Here is a 19168-nt window from a genome sequence, read left to right as displayed (position 1 = left end):
ACATATATATTCATGCAAAATTACAACTTTCTAGCATTGATAGTCCCTGAGAAAAGCCGCGGACGGACAGACAGACAGACAGACATGGCGAAACTATAAGGGTTCCGTTTTTGCCATTTTGGCTACGGAACCCTAAAAACAACCCCAAGGTCACTGTTTCCTAGTGAGCGGTCATCAGTTGCGGCGCAGGACCTAAATTTGGCTTGGACAAGATAGATACATTGTGCGAGGCATTACGGTGGATGATACACACACACCACACTTAGAATAGCCGATGGAATTTTTCAATTAACAAAAAAAACGAGAACCATTCGAGAGGCGAGGCCCCTTCGACGGCGAGGCCGTGGGTGGTAGCCGTTGCCTATCCGACGGGCCGCCTCTGATGGTCATCCATATCTTATACAATGAATACATACTAGGTAGGTACTAGGTCCTGCCGCGAAGCAGCAGTGCTTGCACTGTTGTGTTTCGGCGTGGAGAGTAAGACAGCCGGTGAAATTACTGGCACGTGAGGTATCCTATCTTAGGCCTCCAGGTTGGCAACGCGTCTGCAATACCCCTGGTATTGCAGATGGTTATGGGCGGTGGTGATCTCTCACCATCAGGAGACCCACTTGCTCGTTTGCCATCCAATCGAATAAAAAAAATATATATTTTTGCATTCGACTGTACTCTGCTCCAGTTGAGCAGTGTCTCTCATTTCGCAATAATTTGGTAGGTTTATAAAATAAACAAGTTTTAACAGAGTATTCTCTATATTATTACTTAGTCTTCCAGAACAAAAACAATAGCTTTGTTACTGTTTGCGTGATTTTTGTTTACTTAGTGTAGAGTAGACAACTGTTCATGGTTACAGAAGCAGTAGGTATGCAAAATAATATATACAAATAACTGTACAGATATTTTAGAAGATAATTTTGCTTATATTTTAGTGTTTGTGTACGCACACGAACTAGCACACGTTCGTAACAAGCGTAATATTTCACCTCCATAGCAAAAAAAGGGGCTATTTTAATACAATATGACGTGTGTATAAATAACATCCTAGAAAGAAAAGTAGAAGCGAGTAAGATAGACTTTCCTTCTATATTTGCTTAGGTTATATATATGCAATGCTAAACGGGAAAAAATAAGATAACTTTAAACATCAGCGACCTGCGCTTGCACAAAGACTTAAATTGCGTTGTTAAGGTTAACATGAAATGTAAGACGTCGGTTGCAAACAGCTTTATGCACAAGTACCTAGCTATGAAGTATACTTCTTCTGTACCTAGCTGTGAAGCAAAATTTGCTTTTACCTTTATAAACTGACCATATACTACGAAGTGCAAAGTTAGAATTTGGTATCTTCCGCTCCCGCGTCCCGCTGATGCTAATATTATTAACCCTTAATAAGGTAGAGGCGATTTAGCGACCACTTGCATTGAATTGGAAACTGAACCTTATGAATTTCATAACACATCACCATTTCCATTGTAATTATTGAAAATAAGACTAGCTTTAAAAATATTCTTTGTTCAGGTATGTATTCGATATCTGCTTTTGATTCTCTGGTAGTATGCTCCAATAAATGAGACCATATTAAGGGTTATTACGAGAGAGCGAGGGAAGGTACTCCGATACGAACTTTGATTTTAGAATTTCGTAGTAGCCCCCCTGAATGCTACCTCGAACTAGTGTGAAATCTCCTTTAATAAAATGTCCTGCATTTTGTTGTTATCTTCTGCATAATCAATTCTATCTCGAACATTTCAAATGAATTAACAGAAAGACAAATATAACAATAATTAAAATTAAGTCAATTTGTCAATTTCATAACTTTAGATCAAGATTAGTGTAGTTTTCATTATTATTAGAAATAGTGAAAAGACATAGACAATCTAAAACATATCCCATAACGCAATTCAACAAGATCTAGACATGGTTAATCTCAACTCCGCGAAGTGATCTGACTCACTAGATCCAGCTCCGGTGTCAGTACCGAAAGATCCAATTATTTTGCATCTCATAGTTAGTTATATTCCAATTAACGTAATATTCAATAAAATAAAACATTTAAACGTATTTTCATACACAAAAAACAGTTAAAGCTGTAATTAAATAAAATAATCGAAACAAATAACTCAGTGTTATTTTTATATTAAGGCAGTAAGTTTTTGACTTGAAACTTTGAAATTTTAAATTGCTGTCGATAGAAACTGCATGGACTGTGCATATAAAAATAAAAAGATTCTTCGTAAATCAGTTCAAGAAGACTTTAACTCACAATAGCAGTATAATCACGGTGAATATTCTTAAAATCCTTCCAACTAATCTGGTATCTAACTACCGGTACCCCAGTAGCAGTATTGTTAACTCTAAGTGACTGACTACTTAACTTACTAATTACGAAACTGTTCACACAAACTAAAGTTACAGTGTGTTCAAAATGTACAAAAATATAACACTTTATTGACGATTAGTTGCAAACAGGTTCATAAGAAAATTCTAATTAAAACAGTATAGTTATTCTTAACACGTTAGTTTTTAACTCTAACTTACGCACTAGAGAGAACAATTTTATTGGGATAGTTGAAAGCTTTGAAACAGTTTTGCTGCCACTCTCTTTGCTTTTGACTCTGAAACCTATCAATTCAACAGCATAACACAATCAGTACCTATGCTAACAAAAATGTTGGTAAGGTTTCAACCATCAATTACACAGACCAACATGAGGTCGTGATCAGTCATAGCTACAAGTTTCAAAAATATCTTTGCAGGTATTTATGAAGTCAGGTACCTATAACATGTGCCAATAAAGAAAGAATTTAATGAAGATTTCTGCTTTGTGTGATGGAACACTAATTAGTACTGTAAATTCGTTCACACTGCTGTCTAATCCTTTCTATATTGGCACAGAAATTATTAGTTCAGTAGATTCCTTGCATCATTCAATGTCTCTGAAACATAAAGCGTCATCAGCATCATTAAACCACAATGTCACTGTTCATTAAGACGGAATTTGTCAACTTTATTAAACATTAACACCATTGATCTTTAGTTTTTTCACACGACGAGTTGTGCCTTCCCCGTCGGAACTATCTGTGTCATGAGAACTGCCTTCAGACTTGATCCCAAGGCCAAGCTCGTGTGCATCCATGTAGTTGCCAGTTGCTTTGGCTTTCTCCAGAGCTCGTACTGCAATTTAAAACAAAAAAATTAAAGGTTAAGGCACCCTCAGAACTTGTCACACTGAATGTGTTTCTGTGTATCATTACAATCCAGTCTGCTCACATTCACACTAGACACACCTTATGTCAGAATCTGTTATAGTTCAATATGGGTTTGATTTACCTATTGCCTCCACAGCTTTTTAGAAAATATATAATCATTCTGCTGGGATCAGATTGATTTTGTCACCATAATACCTAAAAACTCAGAAGTGCGAGCCAAGGCGAGAAACACTAGGCTACTATGTCTTTTTTACCTATAAACATCCAGGTATTTAGCCCTGTGTGAATCATCATAATATATTGTAATTTTGCTATGTATCTTGACGTCGTGAACTTTCTATGTAGTACTACCTATTTTTAGTATACTGTACATTGCTTATTTTCCTAGGTGATCATTTTAATTTGTAAACATTAGCTTGTTTAGCCTGAGACACAGGAATTATCCAAGTTCAGGCACACATGTTACATAGACTTTAAGTGAAATATTGTTTTTTTCTGTTATGTTGTACCACCAATTATTTGAATAATTTTTATATCTTATCTTTATATTATCTTTATCATCTCAGACCTATACAAACACCACAGATATAGATTACACTAAACACCTCAATCTGTATGAAAACCAACCGTGTCACTTTTTTTTATATCTACTGTGACATCTCAAGAGCAAATTAACAATGTGAATTCCCTGATGTCCGCGCAAAATCGGTTCAAATGCGTCGCCCGCCCGCGCCGTGGGGCTCGAGTCAGTCACTAGCGGTGCTAGCTCAGACTCAAACCCACAAAGGCCAAGGGTTATTGGCAAGGAGCGAAATTTCTCATAGCAAAAATCAAACATTAAAGGGATTGAACATAAGTTTTATCAACTATCAATAAATATTTCAGCAATTAATGAAACAGCAAAATAGTAGCTTAGTACTTTTAAAATAGCACTTTTTAAGAGATGTTATTACAATTAAAATATAAAACCACTGCCATAGTTTTTAAATACTTATTCCTTGTAATAAATATGTACTTAAAAAGCAATAGAGTATGCTAGATGTATAATAAATAACTTCTTAAGTTAAATTCTTACTTTGGGATTCCAGTAAATTGTTTTGTCTCTTCAAATCATCAATATCTTGCTGATGGGAGTTATTTTTCCGTCTCATGAACTGGATATATTCTGCGGCTTTTTTCAAGATCTGTGCTCTGCTTGCCTGAAAAAAAAAGAAAGAAAACATTAGTCAGTTGTACAAATTTGGATCATGTAGGACATATTCTTAACAAACTTGTGTGGAAAAGCATGTAACATAACTCAGTAGACATAGGGGATACACTTGCTTAGAAAAATGTTTGCAATATTTACTATTATAGCATGCTTACATGAGTCATGAAAGAATTGCCTCAAAACTATCACAACTCCTAACTTTTAGTGGATTTGTACAAAATCATACTTTTAATAAGTAACTCGGGAGACATTACAAATTAATATTGTTTCATTGTGCAACAACTGTGTCAGTTTAGTCCTGACCTATGAAAATAACAGTGAATGTAAGCAATATTGAGATGAAATGAAAGTTCAAAATAGGTTACCTTACATACCACTTTCTCACCCTGCAATGCAGGTACAGAATCTCTTAATGATGTAAAACTATCCTTTATGTGATCTCTTCTTTTTCTCTCCAATGCATTATGGTGTGCTCTCTTCTCCGCCTGAAACATTGTAGACTTATTTCTTGGTATTTCAACATTGCATTTCAATTATGGATCAAAACAGAGCTGATATCATGTGGACAATAATGTTGCTATTTTGATTGTGCATTATAACCCCATATAAAATATAACACAAAGGACAACCTAGAACATTGGTTTTAAATATGAGAGTTATTAATTTTCCATAAAGTAATAAAAACAGCAGGAAATGACTGGACTGGAATTATGGTACAGGCAAAGAAACATGGCTCCAAGGGTGAATGTCTCCTCTTTCACCCCTAGAGTTACTAATGTGAATAAAAAAAAGCTACATGTTTAAAAAAGGAATAAAACTATATTTCTTGAGCAACCATGATTATGATGCTACCGGACATAATAGCAAAAGAAAAGGTAAATTTAAAAGATTAAGGGGCTGTTTCACCATCCATTGATTAGTGGTAACTGGCAGTTAGATGTGATGCCGTCTCTATTCATTTTGTTTGAATAGACGGAGACCGCATCACATTTAACCGTCGGTTAACGCTAATCAATGGATGGTGAAACAGCCCCTAAATCAATCAAAATCACTAATTGGTAAGTAGATCAAAATTTATTGTGTTAGGGAATTAAAACAAAACTATTTTCTTTATTTTATCTAGTAAAAATAGTAAAGTTTGGTATCAAAATAACAACACTATTCATTACATTCAATCACAGTGTTTGTGGCTTCCTGCTTCACGATGAGATGTATCTCCATTCTTAATTACTGTTATTTAGACGAGTAACAAGAAAATATTCGACAATTTGAACATTGCAACTACAAATAAAATTGTTGGTAAACACTCATCAAGAAACAACCACTTCAAAGCAATCTCGACTAGTCACATGGTATTTTTAAGTAGATAAGCGGAAAATGAACCCGCCAAAAGTATCGCAGCAGAAAAGCACTGTCAATTTATACCTGGGAATAGTATCCACTTGCACCACTGCTATTCCTACCGTGAGTACGAGAATCGGAGTCATTTTCAGCCTGAAAGCAAGGAAAACCTAATGTAACAACAAACGGGACTAGAAACAATATGCCACACGGGAACAACACCTACATCACTTTCGATATCAATGTCACGATCGTCGTCACTCATCATTATGTAGCGTTACTTAAAACTAATAATTATATGTAATCCACCACTACTACCAATCGCAAATCATACGTGAACTATAAAGAAAGCAGCTACATAAAAATAACACGGTACAAATAACAGGGATGTCACTTGGAATTTGCACAAAAGAATGAATAGAATAGAACGCGTAAGCGTGACATAACGTCACAAGTTTGCGAAGTGTAACCTTCCAAGTTTTAAGCGAAAAGGAATACAACTAGCCCCGTAAGTGAAACGGAGATAGCGTAAAAATGCCACTCGACTTCTTTTTTTTGCCGTGTTCATGGAATGTTTGAGGTATTGTTTTTACAATTATGTTGTACGCAAACTCGTATTTTCCTTTTATTTTTCCATATTTAAAATGTATAAATAATAAATAAATAAATATCATGGGACACTTGACACCAATTGACCTTGTCCCAAAGTAAGCAAAGCTGGTACCTACTATGGATACTAGGCAACGGATAAACATACTTATATAGATAAATACATACCTACTTAAATACATATTAAACATCCAAGACCCGAGAACAAGAATTCGTTATATTCATACAAATATCTGCCCCGGCCGGGAACCTCATGCTTCGTAGTCAGGTTCTCAAACCACTTAGCCGTCGTCGGCTTAGGTCGTCATATGTTATCGTATGCTATCTACATATATATATTCTATTTAAAACGGGATGTGCGATATATTTAATTACTTTTCTATGTACATTTAGTAACTTAATTCTTGATTTCTTATTTAAGCACTTTAAATAGGAGCTTGAACAGTATCGAATGTTTTTTATAGATGGCAACTTAAAAATGCGCGCGGCAAAGTTGATTGATTTTTCGTTTCGTCAATTTACGAGTGTTCACAGTAGACTCGATATAAAACTTGAAAACGATGTCATCGTCTAGTAATACTTTTGCAAATATTGATGTGAATAATCCAGACTTTTACCACAACCTACAAGATGAAATTGATTCTGATTTAGCTCGCTTAAAAAAAAGCGTCGTGATTGTGAAAAATCTCAGAAGTAAGATTTTATTTTTCACTTCTGTGACACTTACAGAAAGATAACTTGAGAAATTACTAATTACATTTTATTACTTTTATTAGTTGCCGCAGCGGAAATGGAGGTAGAAACGGCAGCTCTATACCACGCTAAACTGTGGCACGATATTGAAGAACTAAAAAGTGGTGCTAATTCGAAGCAAAACCACAACTTAGATCAATAAATGACGTTATATGTGCTAGTTTTTTTTATTCGATAATGCTTTTCAAGAGTGGAAATTCAATTACTTCGAAATGTGAAGTTCATAATCTTACCGTCCCACTCACTATTAGTTAGGTACACTATGCTATTAGCGTAAGTAGGACGACATATAAAAACAATTGTTTTTTTGGGTGACGGTGACACTCTTCCCCGGCCTGGATAATACCGACATGGAAATACTGGCCCTGTTTTTTGTATACACTGACAGGAGCTTCTATGGGCGTGTACACGAAAAACAGGGTCGGTAATGTCGGTATGTCAGTGTTATCGTGTTATCCGGGCCGCGAAAGAGTGTCACCCGATTTTTTAACACATGCATTTTAGCCTTCAATGGAAGCCGGTAGCTTGCCACCCGAAGGGAATATTATTGGGTAGCTAAGCTAATTACCTAACCCTAACTACCTAAAACACATTTTTCCTCATACAGGCTCATTGAATTTTATTGGTCCCTATTATCGCTTCGATAACCTTTGCCACTAACTTCGTGGAATAGTTGAGTGAGTGAGTGTGCTAAACAATTATGTAGACTGTTTATTACTTTGTGGTAGCACAAGCTGTTTACAGGATGTTTTTTGGTACGATCACTGGGCTACTATTAGCAGCGGCAACATACGGCAAAGCGGAAAATGCCAATCCTCCTCATTGTACGAATCTGACTAAAGGTAAGTCAAATTATTACATTTTATGTCCCCGTTTATTTATTATATTAATTATCTACTTACCTATTTAAACTTCCCTAACACTGTTTTATCTAAGTGGGCAAAAATATTTAGAAACAATAAGTACTTAATTATGACCTACTTAATTTTGAGTAAAAAAAACGACCAAGAAAGAGAGTGTCGGACATACCCAGGATAGCGTTCCGTAACTGCAGGGCTACTACGAAACTCGAAGTTCGTGTCGTGCGGTCCCTCTAACACACATACTGTTTAATACGAGAGCGAGAGGGACCGCACGATCCGAATTTCGAGTTTCGAGTTTCGTAGTAGCCTTGCTAATACGAAAAAATCATACTATCCGTATCCGTATTAAACAAGTAGGTAACATTTTCTAAGGATTTTGTATTTTGTTCGGAATTTTCCAAGTTTAGGTAGGTACTTTATAAATTTTATTACTGAATAATAATAATAGGGATGTTGACACCACCAATCAATTGACGTACTTTTTATGAGCTGTCAAAACACAATTCTCCCATTTTTTAATGGAAATAGCAACTTATGACGTCACTTGTTCGCACACTCAATCAACTAACTATTTATTTGTTTTAAAGTTAATCTGGTTTTCAGGGCTGAAATAAAGTGTTTTTTTTACTGGAGTCAGTGTCTTCGAATTATTTTTAATGGTGTCAACATCCATATTATTATTGATTTATTGAATGAAAACAGATACGTAGGTAGGACAGAGAAAAGATGGGGAAATATCAATTAGTAGGTATGTACCTACCTACATGATCGTAATCTACCATAATAAAAAGCGGCCAAGTGTCGGACACGCCCGAAATAGGGTTCCGCAGCCATTACGAAAAAATTAAGTAATATTTTTTCTAAGGATTTCATATTTTGTACGGAACATTCCAAGTTTAGGTATATTTTACACCTTAGGCTGCTTTACTCTTAAACTACTATAATTCTCAAGAAAACTTAACCGTTATAGTTTTCCTTGTAAGTTTGATATCACTATACTACATACTGATTTTTTTCAAATTTTTCCACCTATCGGTTTAGATTTTAGTTTTCGCTCGATTTTAATGAAAATTTGCAATTTATAGTTCAATATTTTGCAAACAAAACACTGAATCGAAAAATCGTTTTAACAACCCTCTAATGATTTTGAAAGACCTATCCAATGACACCTCACACTATAAGGTTGGATGAGAAAAAAAAACACCCCTCTTTACGTCTAAAAAAAAGAGGAGAGAAGGGAGGAGAGGAGGAGGGAGATACTCTAAAAAAATTTTTTTTTTTCGTTTTTATTGTACCATTTTGTCGGCATAGTTTACATATATATTCGTGTAAAATTACAGCTTTCTAGCATTGATCAATCATTGTATCCCATCTTAGGTCTGGCATCATCGTAGGTTGACAACGCATCTGCAATACCCCTGGTGTTGCAGATGTTTATGGGCGGTGGTGATCTCTTACCATCAGGAGAAGTGGGTCTCGCTCGTTTGCCATCCAGTCGAATAAAAAAGCATTATTAAACTATTTATTTTACAAATATCGTCAAAAGTTCATAAATTCATACCTTTACCTACAATACAACCTAAACTAAATTAGCAATAAATTTATTTAATCCTAATACAAGACTTGTTCTGAGAGGAGGCCTGTGCCCAGCAGTGGGACGTATATATAGGCTGGGATGATGATGAATACAAGACTAAGGGGCTTTAAGCTTAATGTCTAAGGGTAGGTAGGTATACTCGCAAACTGTGTAAAACATGAACAGTTATGAGCACCGAGGGTTCAGAACTTTGCAGGTATCTAGGAATATCTAGTACCTATTTATAGAGCCCTTAAAAGCGAAATGCAGTCTGGTCTCATTTTAGATGGTTACGTACAATAGAAAAAAATAATTATTTTTTCAAAATTTTCTTATTGGTTGTCCTATAGGGGCTAACTTCATAACAAATTTCTACTGTCTTTTGATTGCGTTGATTTGATTTTTTTTATCACTGCTCCTAGGTGCAAGCAGACTTGAGTATTTGACGCTAATTTCAGTTCAATACCTCCACGATGCCGCCTAGTTCTATGGTCTCTTTCTGATCACTTGCACATCATTGACAGGTACAGACTACGTGTACCACTATCGTTTCGACTATCCCGTGGCGTACATTCATCCCGGTCAGAAAGAAGTGTACCAGCAAGTAAGATGTCATTTTTTTTACTATTTAGTAAAATGTAAGGAACGAATGTGCATCACTTGTCAAGTTCTTAAACTTCTGAGCAAATATTCAATCAGAATTATGTTTTACACCGTTAGAGTCATGTTTACATATTTTTGATCAAATTTTGCTTAAAAGTATACGAATTCGACAGTAGCTGTGGCATTTTAATAAGGAAGAGACAATATTTTGTACAATGTGCATCACTGTTAGGCATTATAATATCCGCATATGGATTCATATGTTTACCCTTTAATAACCAACCAACGTTTATAATTGAATATCTAGGTACTTCAAAGACAACATTTCACATAACTTCATTTCATCGACGATGTTTATATAGTAGTTCTATCACTTGAATACTCATCAAAAGGATCATCGATCAAGTAGGTTATTTTCGTTAAGTGTCGTTGTGTTTGTTTTTCCAATAAAGTAAAACCACTTTTTTATGAAAACTTAATACAATGTAATGGTATTGATGAATACTGCTGTCAATGAAACAATTTTACGCTAAATCAAAATATGAAACAGAATATTCGATCTGCTGATCTACTACCTATCTCATTATTAAGGCCGGCCATAGATCTCCCGTCCCGACTCCGTTCCGTAAGATCTAAAAATGTGAGAAACATATTTTTCACGTACCTAGTTTCTAGTTTTAACAAAATAGTTTAGACCATCTTGATTAGTTCTTACCTAACATGAACCATATTTCCAGCTGTACTGCACCAACCCTCCGGCCGTGAGTGTGGGCTCTACAGTGGTCTGCGACTGGGCGGCGCCTCCTCAAGTCCAGTTTACCCTAGGTGACGATTACATGCACGTCGTGCGTCAAGACCCCACCGGCAAGTTCGCTGGCAACGCGGTCATTTGGACATATCAGCTCTGCAGCCATAACCATCTGCTGCCCGACGTATACGTCAGTAACAAAGTTAATGTCACCAGAGTTTAATAAAATGATTTGATATTTACAGTACGATATTTTATTCAGACGAGGTACCTGAATATATTCCAACGCTCTCCGTTCATAGAATGCGGTCATCAAAATCATTTGCGGCACAAGGTTCAAAAGTTTATAGCGAGTCACAAGAAGTAAAAAGGTACTGAATAAAATTATTCTAATCATTCCAGATAAATACCAACATTGCTCAAAGTCAAAGTCAAAATATCTTTATTCAATTTAGGCTATAACAAGCACTTATGAATGTCAAAAAAAAACTACCACCGGTTCGGAAAAACCTCTGTTGAGAATAATCCGGCAAGACACTCAACGAGGTATATTTTTTTTAAACAGATTTACAATATTATTAAATGATATCTATACATCACAAGTATTTAACACAACTTTATTTTTAACACAGTAGGTTTGCTATTTGAAGTGATCGCTAATGCGGATCGGAATTATTTCCAAATATCCCTGTCCACGATAAATAATCATTAACTTTGTAATACGCCTTAGATATTAATGTCTCTTGACAATAGATCTGAATTTTGTATCCGTTTCGTTTGTAATATTTTTTGGAATTTTATTATAAAAACGTATGAAATTTTCCAGAAACGACTTTTTGGTTGTAGCCAGTCTGTAAGATGGAACTTTAAAGCTTCCCTGTGTTTCTAGTAGCCTTTGGCTTATCGACGTTAGTGGGAAAATCACATATGTTCTTCCTTATATACATACATGATTATTTCAAAAATAAAGCGACGGCAGGGTGAGTCCGGCACTGTCAGGGCTATCCCTTCCCAGTCATCTATAATGGATTTTTCCCGACTGCACGCCACCATAAAGTACCTTATAGGTATGAAATTAAAAACAAGCAAACAAAAGCAAGGACTTAGGGGCTGTTTCACCATCCATTGATTAGCGCTAACCGACGGTTAAATGTAATGCCGTCTCCGTCTATTCGAACAAAACAAATAGAGACGGCATCACACCTAACCGCCAGTTAACACTAATCAATGAATGGTGAAACAGCCCCTTAGTGTATTTGGTCCTTATGGCGACTCAGTCCCAAAAAAAACTATAACTTGGCACAGGCCCTATACCTACTAAAAAAATTTGAACTTCGTATCTTGCCGTCCCTCTGACGCTTATATTATTAATACAAGAGTGAGAGGGACAGTAGGACACGAACTTCGATTTTCGAATTACGTAGTTGCCCCTTTGCTCCCCAGGCTCGAATCGTGCCTATATAGAGCGCCAGAGAGTCCCAACTGCCTCATACACTTTGCCATTTATTACTTCAATGGCATCGAATAGCCAATGATTTTAAATGGTATCTCTTTCACTGGGATTCGGACGTAAAATGACAATGACAATTTCTTTGGGTCATATACTATGTGCAGCGGTGACTCGTGCTCATACTCCACACTAATATATGTATAATCGTTTTTCACGCCCTCTTTGCCATGCTGAAATTGGAATTCATACTCTAAATTCATATTCATTTTAATAATGGATAAGGTAACAAAGGGTCTAGTGGAGCTATAATCAACCACGACCCGCTCCGCTTCTGTTAAAATTGAGAAATAAATACCTAAATAAAATATATTTTTTAAGAAACATGTGTGTCCTATAAAAAATACAGGTTGAGTATAGGCACGGAAGAAGTAATAGTACAAGTGTGGTACAAGTAGTAGGTATAGGTGTTTGTTATGCTAATGTCCAATTCATGACACCCTGCTGTTACCCCTATAGGGTGATTAGATTAATCCAAATGGGTCAGTATGGAGAAGTCAGAAACTAAGAGATATAAAGAATGCCATTTTTTTAATCTAAAATCGACGCCACGTTTCCTAAGAACAGAATTCGCTATCTTATAGTTTCTGACTTCTCCATACTGACCCATTTGGGTCAATCGCCTTGTATTTATATTGTTTGCTAACGTCATAAAGTTAAAGATGGTAATTATTGGGGCAGCGCCTCCACATGCTCTGCCTCGGTCAGGTCCAAGCAGCCGCTCGACCCGATTCTGCCTCTAGTGAATCCACGCCTTTAAAATATAATGTTCACAACAATGATCATACTTATTAACTTACTGTTAAATTCAAATGGTAGGTTGGTTGGTATAACGGTATTCTCCCTGTCAAATTGTAAGATTCGATTTCTCCATTGACATGAAACCCTAGAAGAAAATCAAAACGGCTAAATGAATACTTAACGCTGAACCTTTAAGATCTGCTAAACAAATGCTCAAAGTTTATACTCGTAGAGATACCTACCCAGCGCCGGCCTCGGGGTAGAATAAGAAAAGAGGTCGCTCTAAGTGCCAGAGGGCCTACTCCGAAATTCGTATCCTGCTGTCCCTCTCACTCTCGTATTAAATAGTATAAGTGTCAGAGAGACGGAACGACACGAACTTCGAATTTCGTAGCAGCCCTGCTGATGCCAAGGGGTGCCATCTAATTAATAAGTTTGACGCCGAAACTGTCTGTCAGTGGCATCGTAGTCTCAAAGTTTCCTTGCGGTGATTCTTAGCTATCTTTCATAAAAATTGATTCAGCCATTTTTTAAATATTTAACTTTTATAATTTAGTAAGGTCATCCAGTTTCCAGTGCAAAGTAAAAAATTATGGCTCCTTTTGAGAGATGCAGAAGCGGTGTAGACCATCTCACTCTACCTTACTTACCTTAATCAAGAGTTATAGCAAGCGCTGCAGATATCATTGGGGCATATTGTAACATGGTACAGTCACCAGCATTAATATCTACGACAGCGGAGAGTGCAAAAATATCTGACACGTCATTCGGGCCCTAGAAATAGAGTTGTATCAGTTATTTATGCACGCTTGTTGTGTCAGATATTGGTGCTGGTGACTGTACAGAAGTCTCTAGGTAGAGACTATACGAAACTGCCTAAGATGAATGATGTGGCGTTGTAATCGTAACAACTCTATTCTCACCGGATTGCCAAATATTTGAGGTCAGTATTACAAGTAAGAAATAGTTATTTCTGCAACTGTGTCATAATAAGGGCCATTAAGACACGAGTGCGACTTTACGCATGAGTGTCTCAATGGCTGATTATGAATAGTTGCATACATTGCTTTTTCTACGAGCTCAAACATAAACAATTAATAAATAATGAATACTTACATAACGGACAATATATATTTTTTACAGTTATTAATAAATTTAAATATTTCAACATTATTTAATATGACTGTATTCGAAAGTTCCCGTTTCCATTCTAAGGTTATGATTAGTGAAAAAAAAACGTTTCAAAATAGCGGGATTTGTTTTCCTTTTGCACGGAGTTCTTGAAAATTAAAAGAAATAAAAGAGTTAATCACTATTTAACCGACTTTTTATCTGTGAGAATGTGTGACTTTGGTGAATTAAGTGATGCCAGAAATAAAACAGCCGGCAATGGAAGTGAGTAGTAATTTGCTACCTCTAAAATCGAAAAATTAATTTATTGTCCGTTATGTAAGTATTCATTATTTATTAATTGTTCATGTTTGAGCTCGTAGAAAAAGTAATGTATGCAAGTATTCATACAGCTATTGAGACACTCATGCGTACGAGTAGGTAGCTAATGGCCCTTCATCATTCCAGCCTATATACGTCCCACTGCTGGGTACAGGCCTCCTCTCAGAACAAGAGGGCTTGGGCCATAGTTCCCATGCGGGCCCAGTGCGGATTGGGAACTTCGCATGCACCATTGAATCGCTTCGCAGGTTCGTGCAGGTTTCCTCACGATGTTTTCCTTCACCGCAAAGCTCGTGGTAAATTTCAAATGTAATTCCGTACATGAATTTCGAAAAACTCAGAGGTGCGAGCTGTGGTTTGAACCCACGACCCTCTGATTGAGAGTCGATAGGTCAAACCACTAGGCCACCACGGCTTCCTAGGCTACCACGGCTGCCTTTGGCCCTTATTATGATGCAGTTGCATAAATAACTATTGTGTATAAGTACTACCTGCGAGATGTCGCAATCGAAAGCATACTTAACTAACACTTAGGTATCTCACCCTTCGGGTGGCCTAACGAAATTGTTCACTCCACACTTCTGCCCAAGATTATGACAAGATTCAAATACATAATAAAGTACTTAAATGTTTATAATTTCATACCGTACTCATATAACGCTGATGCACATTTAAAAATCATTCAGCACCATATATACCAGAACACATAGACGCAAAGTTGATGTCATAGTGAAACTAGTCAATTGTTACGGTACGAACATTATTTTGTGCATTAGCTCTTTCTTTATCGTCTGTTAATCGATTTGATGTGGAATCAAACATTAATAGGAAATGATAAGAGTACCTACATACAAAAAGACATCGGTCACAAGTGCATTCTGGTAGGTGTATTACCTATATCAGTTCAGTTCAGCAGGGCTACTACGTAACTCGAAACCGAAGTTCGTGTCGTGCGGTCCCTCTGATGGTGATTTTCCACCGGTGAGGTTTACTGTATAATAGGTACGAGAGCGAGAGGGACGGTACGAAACGAACTTCAAGTTTCGAATTTCGTAGTAGCCCTGCAGTTCATCATTCTGTGCCCTTAGTGTAAGTTTTCGGTTACAAAATACGTCTCGATCGCGTTCGCGTTAAAATCTCAATCTGTATGCAAACACGAACAGCACCTCTAGCGGAACGTTTGCGATGTTCGTGTTTCCATACAAATTGATATTTTAACGCGAACGCGATTGAGACGTATTTTGTAACCGAAAACTTACACTAAGGGCACTAGGCCGAACGACGACAGAATTAACATAATGTATACCTATAGCAGGTATTTTGGTATTTCGTCAGTGGCGCTTCAATCAAACTGACAAAACCGCCAGTATTAAATAGTATGCAACCCCGTTAAAAGATTTAAAAAATTGGCTCATGTTGGATTCGTAACTTTTAAACTGGGTACAATAAAAAAGGGATTTAAAAACAGAAACACAGCCTGCATTTAAAACATAGTGTACCTGATCGATTCTCCTCTCCATTCTGAGAAAATTACTTCTATTCGTGGTTTTCAGTTAACCTCGTAAGTTAGAAACTAAAATAAACTGAACACTATATATTTATTTTCCTGGTATTAACAATATTGCAGACATAAAAATAATAGATTAGCGGCTTAGCCCCATCTCCTCGTTGTTGTTTTTGTCGTCGTCGTTGTTGTTAGTTCAGTTGTGGTAGTTGGTTCCTCTGTTGTTGTCGTAGGCAGCGGCTTGTATTGCCCGAGGGCTCTTATGTGGTATATGATCACTTCGGAGAGTTGCCACCAATTGTATTGTATCTCTACTGTGGTCCGCTTCCAGCTGAAAATTACCGTGGGACGTATCGAGCCAGTCACCACGACTTCCACATAAGTCAAACGTCTTTCTATGGGCACCTTTGTAAATAATGGCTATATTATATAATTATGCTGACGTTGGAAAGCAAACACGTAGTAACCCGCAAAAGTGAAATTGTTCACCATAGCAGAAAAACATTTTGGAATTTTGAAAAAAAAATCATAACTTTCGTAGTTATGGACAGAGCTGCTATTTTTGGACACTATGTTTCTGATTTTATGCTGAATAAGTTTTTGTAAACAGCATTAATGTAAAGTTTATTTAAAAGGATATTTTGTGGGTTACTACATTTGACAATCCATTAATCGTAGTAGGTAAATAACGCAAGTAAATGTATGGAAATGGAACGATGAAAACAACACTTTTCTTTGGGAAAGCAAAAATGTGGTAACCGTCGTTACTTTAACTAACATCATCCATAAAAACGTCGTAATAAGTAATAAACAATGCGTTAATATTTTGTCATCGGAATGTAGTAACTAGCATTATTTTGCATAATCTGACAGTGTATTGTTGTAAGTGTAAATCAATTAAATTAGGGTTGCAAAATAAAATGCCGTAAAAGACAAAGTAAAAAAGATTAATCTACTTTTCAAATGTTAATGCAGTATAACCAAAATTATTTTATAGCAAAATTTTTCGTTTCAGAACACAAATTGATGAATCAAAATCAATAAATACTACTCAGTTTGCTTTAATTCTTGAAAAAAAGTCACTTTTACAAGTAGAGATTTATTTCTTATATATTTAGAATTAGAATTATTATACCTATTTAAGATTATAATGATGATACGATTAGATGAAGCGATAAGTATAGATTTTTTTTGCTGAATCAATGACATACAATCAAAAAGCTGTTTCTTATACGTACCATCCTCATTTTCATTTAAATAAAACTTTATTTAACTAGTTTTCCATTTTGCTTTTTTTCTTGATTTTTTATTCGTGAACTGAAACAATTACTTTGCACACCCGCGACCTTATTGTTATATTACAATGTCATTAATTCTATGCCTATTGTATTACTGACTTTGGATACCTATACTATCCGAATAATGAACAAAACTATCCAATGATATCATGTACCTTTATAAAGAACTAGTACATATGTAAAAAAAAATTGATCCAGTATCAGTTTTCATTAGAGGTACTCAAAACCAGGGGTGCCCAACTTGATTAGACCCAAGATCTACTGCTTACTGACGAAACCCTGTGCAATCTACCAATTACATACTTCTTGAAGCCTTAAATGAAACAGTGTAGTTCAGTATTTATATTTTTTGTGCGTTGCCCCGATTGACTGGACTAATAGTCGCGATCCACCGGTTGATCGCAATAGACCGGTTCGCTACCCCTGCTCTAAACACATTTAAATCCTGAATATAGCAATCACATTTATTTACAAACCGTATATTCTATAAAAAAAATCTAGGATTTAATGAATGACTGAATGTACGAACGATTGAATGCTCGAAATCTTATCGATATGGCCCAAGCCCTAACTGATTTTACGTTATTGTCTATGTGTGACGTACAAATGTCATGTCCGAAGTTTTTTACTGTGTGAATGAAAATTACTGTTGAAAGTTCGGTTTGTATGCGTTCGTAAACATTGTGCTTTTTCATTATTTTGTAAAATTGCATAATGTGGTGTGCATCGCCCCCCCCCGCGAGTTAAGAAAGAAAAAATGGTTAGCAACCCATGAGTGATAACATCTCCTTTTAGTAGTAGTGCGTGCGGTATCTTTGGTTAATTGTAGGCGCCAAATTAACGATTAACGGACTTAGGGACATTTAACGGAAGTTAACGAGTCCGTTAACATTTTTTAGTTAACTTAAAATTTAATCCGTTAGTCGAAATGTTAACTTCGTTAATTAACGATTAACGGATTAACGAGTTAATGCCCAGCTATGGTAGTAGCCCTGTTGAATTAAATAATCAAGTGGTAATTATTGACAAAATCCAAAGAATTTAGCGGCGGTTTTTTGGAGCGGTGGAGGTGAAGTGTACTATAATACTATAATGATATTTTCGGGGAGCTACATTTTGTGCCTTACAGTATTGTTGGTATATGTACCCACCTATAATTAACAACGATTTATTTGGCTGACTGTATAAAACTTAACTTATAAGTTTTTATATGGTTATTTTTTCTTAAATTCTTGTATTTATGTGAATAAAATTTGTTACTTATACTTACTTCAAACTGAACTTGAAAATTTTCAGATGGTACCATAGTTTGATCGTGAACCTCGAAAAATAAGGAATGGTCGTGGTAAATGCGCATGACCTAAAAAGAATACATATTAAAAACATAATTTTGTTTCAGAATTTGAATCTCAACTACAATGGCGCGCGGATAGACCCACCGATTCTGTTCGTTCTCTAAGAATGAAATGAATGTTTCTGTTGATGAACAGAAAATAAACTGGGTTCTTCTTGACGCACACGCTGGCCGGTCAGACCCTATATTAGAAATGCAAAATTGGAACTCGTAACGCTAAATAATTTAATACGAGCGAGAGGATGGTACGATACGAACTTCGATTTTCGAACTTCGTAGCTCCCCAGAATTGTTTCTAATCGGTGATTCTATAAGGTTCTTGCCGACGAGGGTCGGTAGGCTTATGACGAGGTGGTAGGCAGGTATTACATTCAGCGCCGGCCCTAGTAGAGCGGTA

General features: G+C 36.2%; 2 protein-coding genes and 2 long non-coding RNA genes across 8 annotated transcripts; 1 reads left to right on the top strand and 3 right to left on the bottom strand.

Annotated features, from left to right (window-relative positions):
- Nucleotides 1–736: 736 nt before the first annotated feature.
- On the bottom strand, nt 737–6248 carry LOC141432645 (protein max-like). 5 transcript variants are annotated; one of them, XM_074094336.1, is made up of 5 exons: nt 5990–6246; nt 5848–5916; nt 4788–4898; nt 4288–4411; nt 737–3177 (listed from the first exon to the last, which is right to left on the bottom strand). In XM_074094336.1, exons 1-5 carry the CDS (start codon nt 6029–6031, stop codon nt 3014–3016), a joined length of 510 nt encoding a protein of 169 aa, XP_073950437.1. In that variant the 5' UTR covers nt 6032–6246; the 3' UTR covers nt 737–3013. The 5 variants fall into 5 exon arrangements, with proteins under 5 accessions (XP_073950437.1, XP_073950436.1, XP_073950435.1 ...); XM_074094335.1 differs by having other exon boundaries at nt 4797–4907; nt 5990–6244; XM_074094334.1 differs by having other exon boundaries at nt 4788–4907; nt 5990–6243.
- A 1271-nt stretch (nt 6249–7519) lies between these two features.
- Nucleotides 7520–11157, top strand: LOC141432348 (uncharacterized). Its single transcript, XM_074093886.1, has 3 exons — nt 7520–7967; nt 10089–10168; nt 10905–11157. The coding sequence occupies exons 1-3, from the start codon at nt 7871–7873 to the stop codon at nt 11136–11138; spliced, it is 411 nt and encodes a 136-aa protein (XP_073949987.1). The 5' UTR covers nt 7520–7870; the 3' UTR covers nt 11139–11157.
- Nucleotides 11158–11897: 740 nt separating this feature from the next.
- Nucleotides 11898–15293, bottom strand: LOC141432347 (uncharacterized). The gene is made up of 3 exons (XR_012451821.1): nt 15261–15293; nt 13223–13308; nt 11898–12595 (listed from the first exon to the last, which is right to left on the bottom strand). It is a non-coding gene; the product is annotated as an uncharacterized lncRNA (long non-coding RNA).
- A 901-nt stretch (nt 15294–16194) lies between these two features.
- LOC141432345 (uncharacterized) lies at nt 16195–18745 on the bottom strand. Its single transcript, XR_012451820.1, has 2 exons — nt 18688–18745; nt 16195–16524 (listed from the first exon to the last, which is right to left on the bottom strand). It is a non-coding gene; the product is annotated as an uncharacterized lncRNA (long non-coding RNA).
- Nucleotides 18746–19168: the final 423 nt, after the last annotated feature.

Source organism: Choristoneura fumiferana, chromosome 11 (genome assembly GCF_025370935.1).
Source record: "Choristoneura fumiferana chromosome 11, NRCan_CFum_1, whole genome shotgun sequence".
Lineage (NCBI taxonomy): Eukaryota > Metazoa > Arthropoda > Insecta > Lepidoptera > Tortricidae > Choristoneura > Choristoneura fumiferana.
The sequence above is the reverse complement of the archived record's forward strand: the minus strand, read 5'-3'. Positions and strand labels throughout refer to the sequence as shown.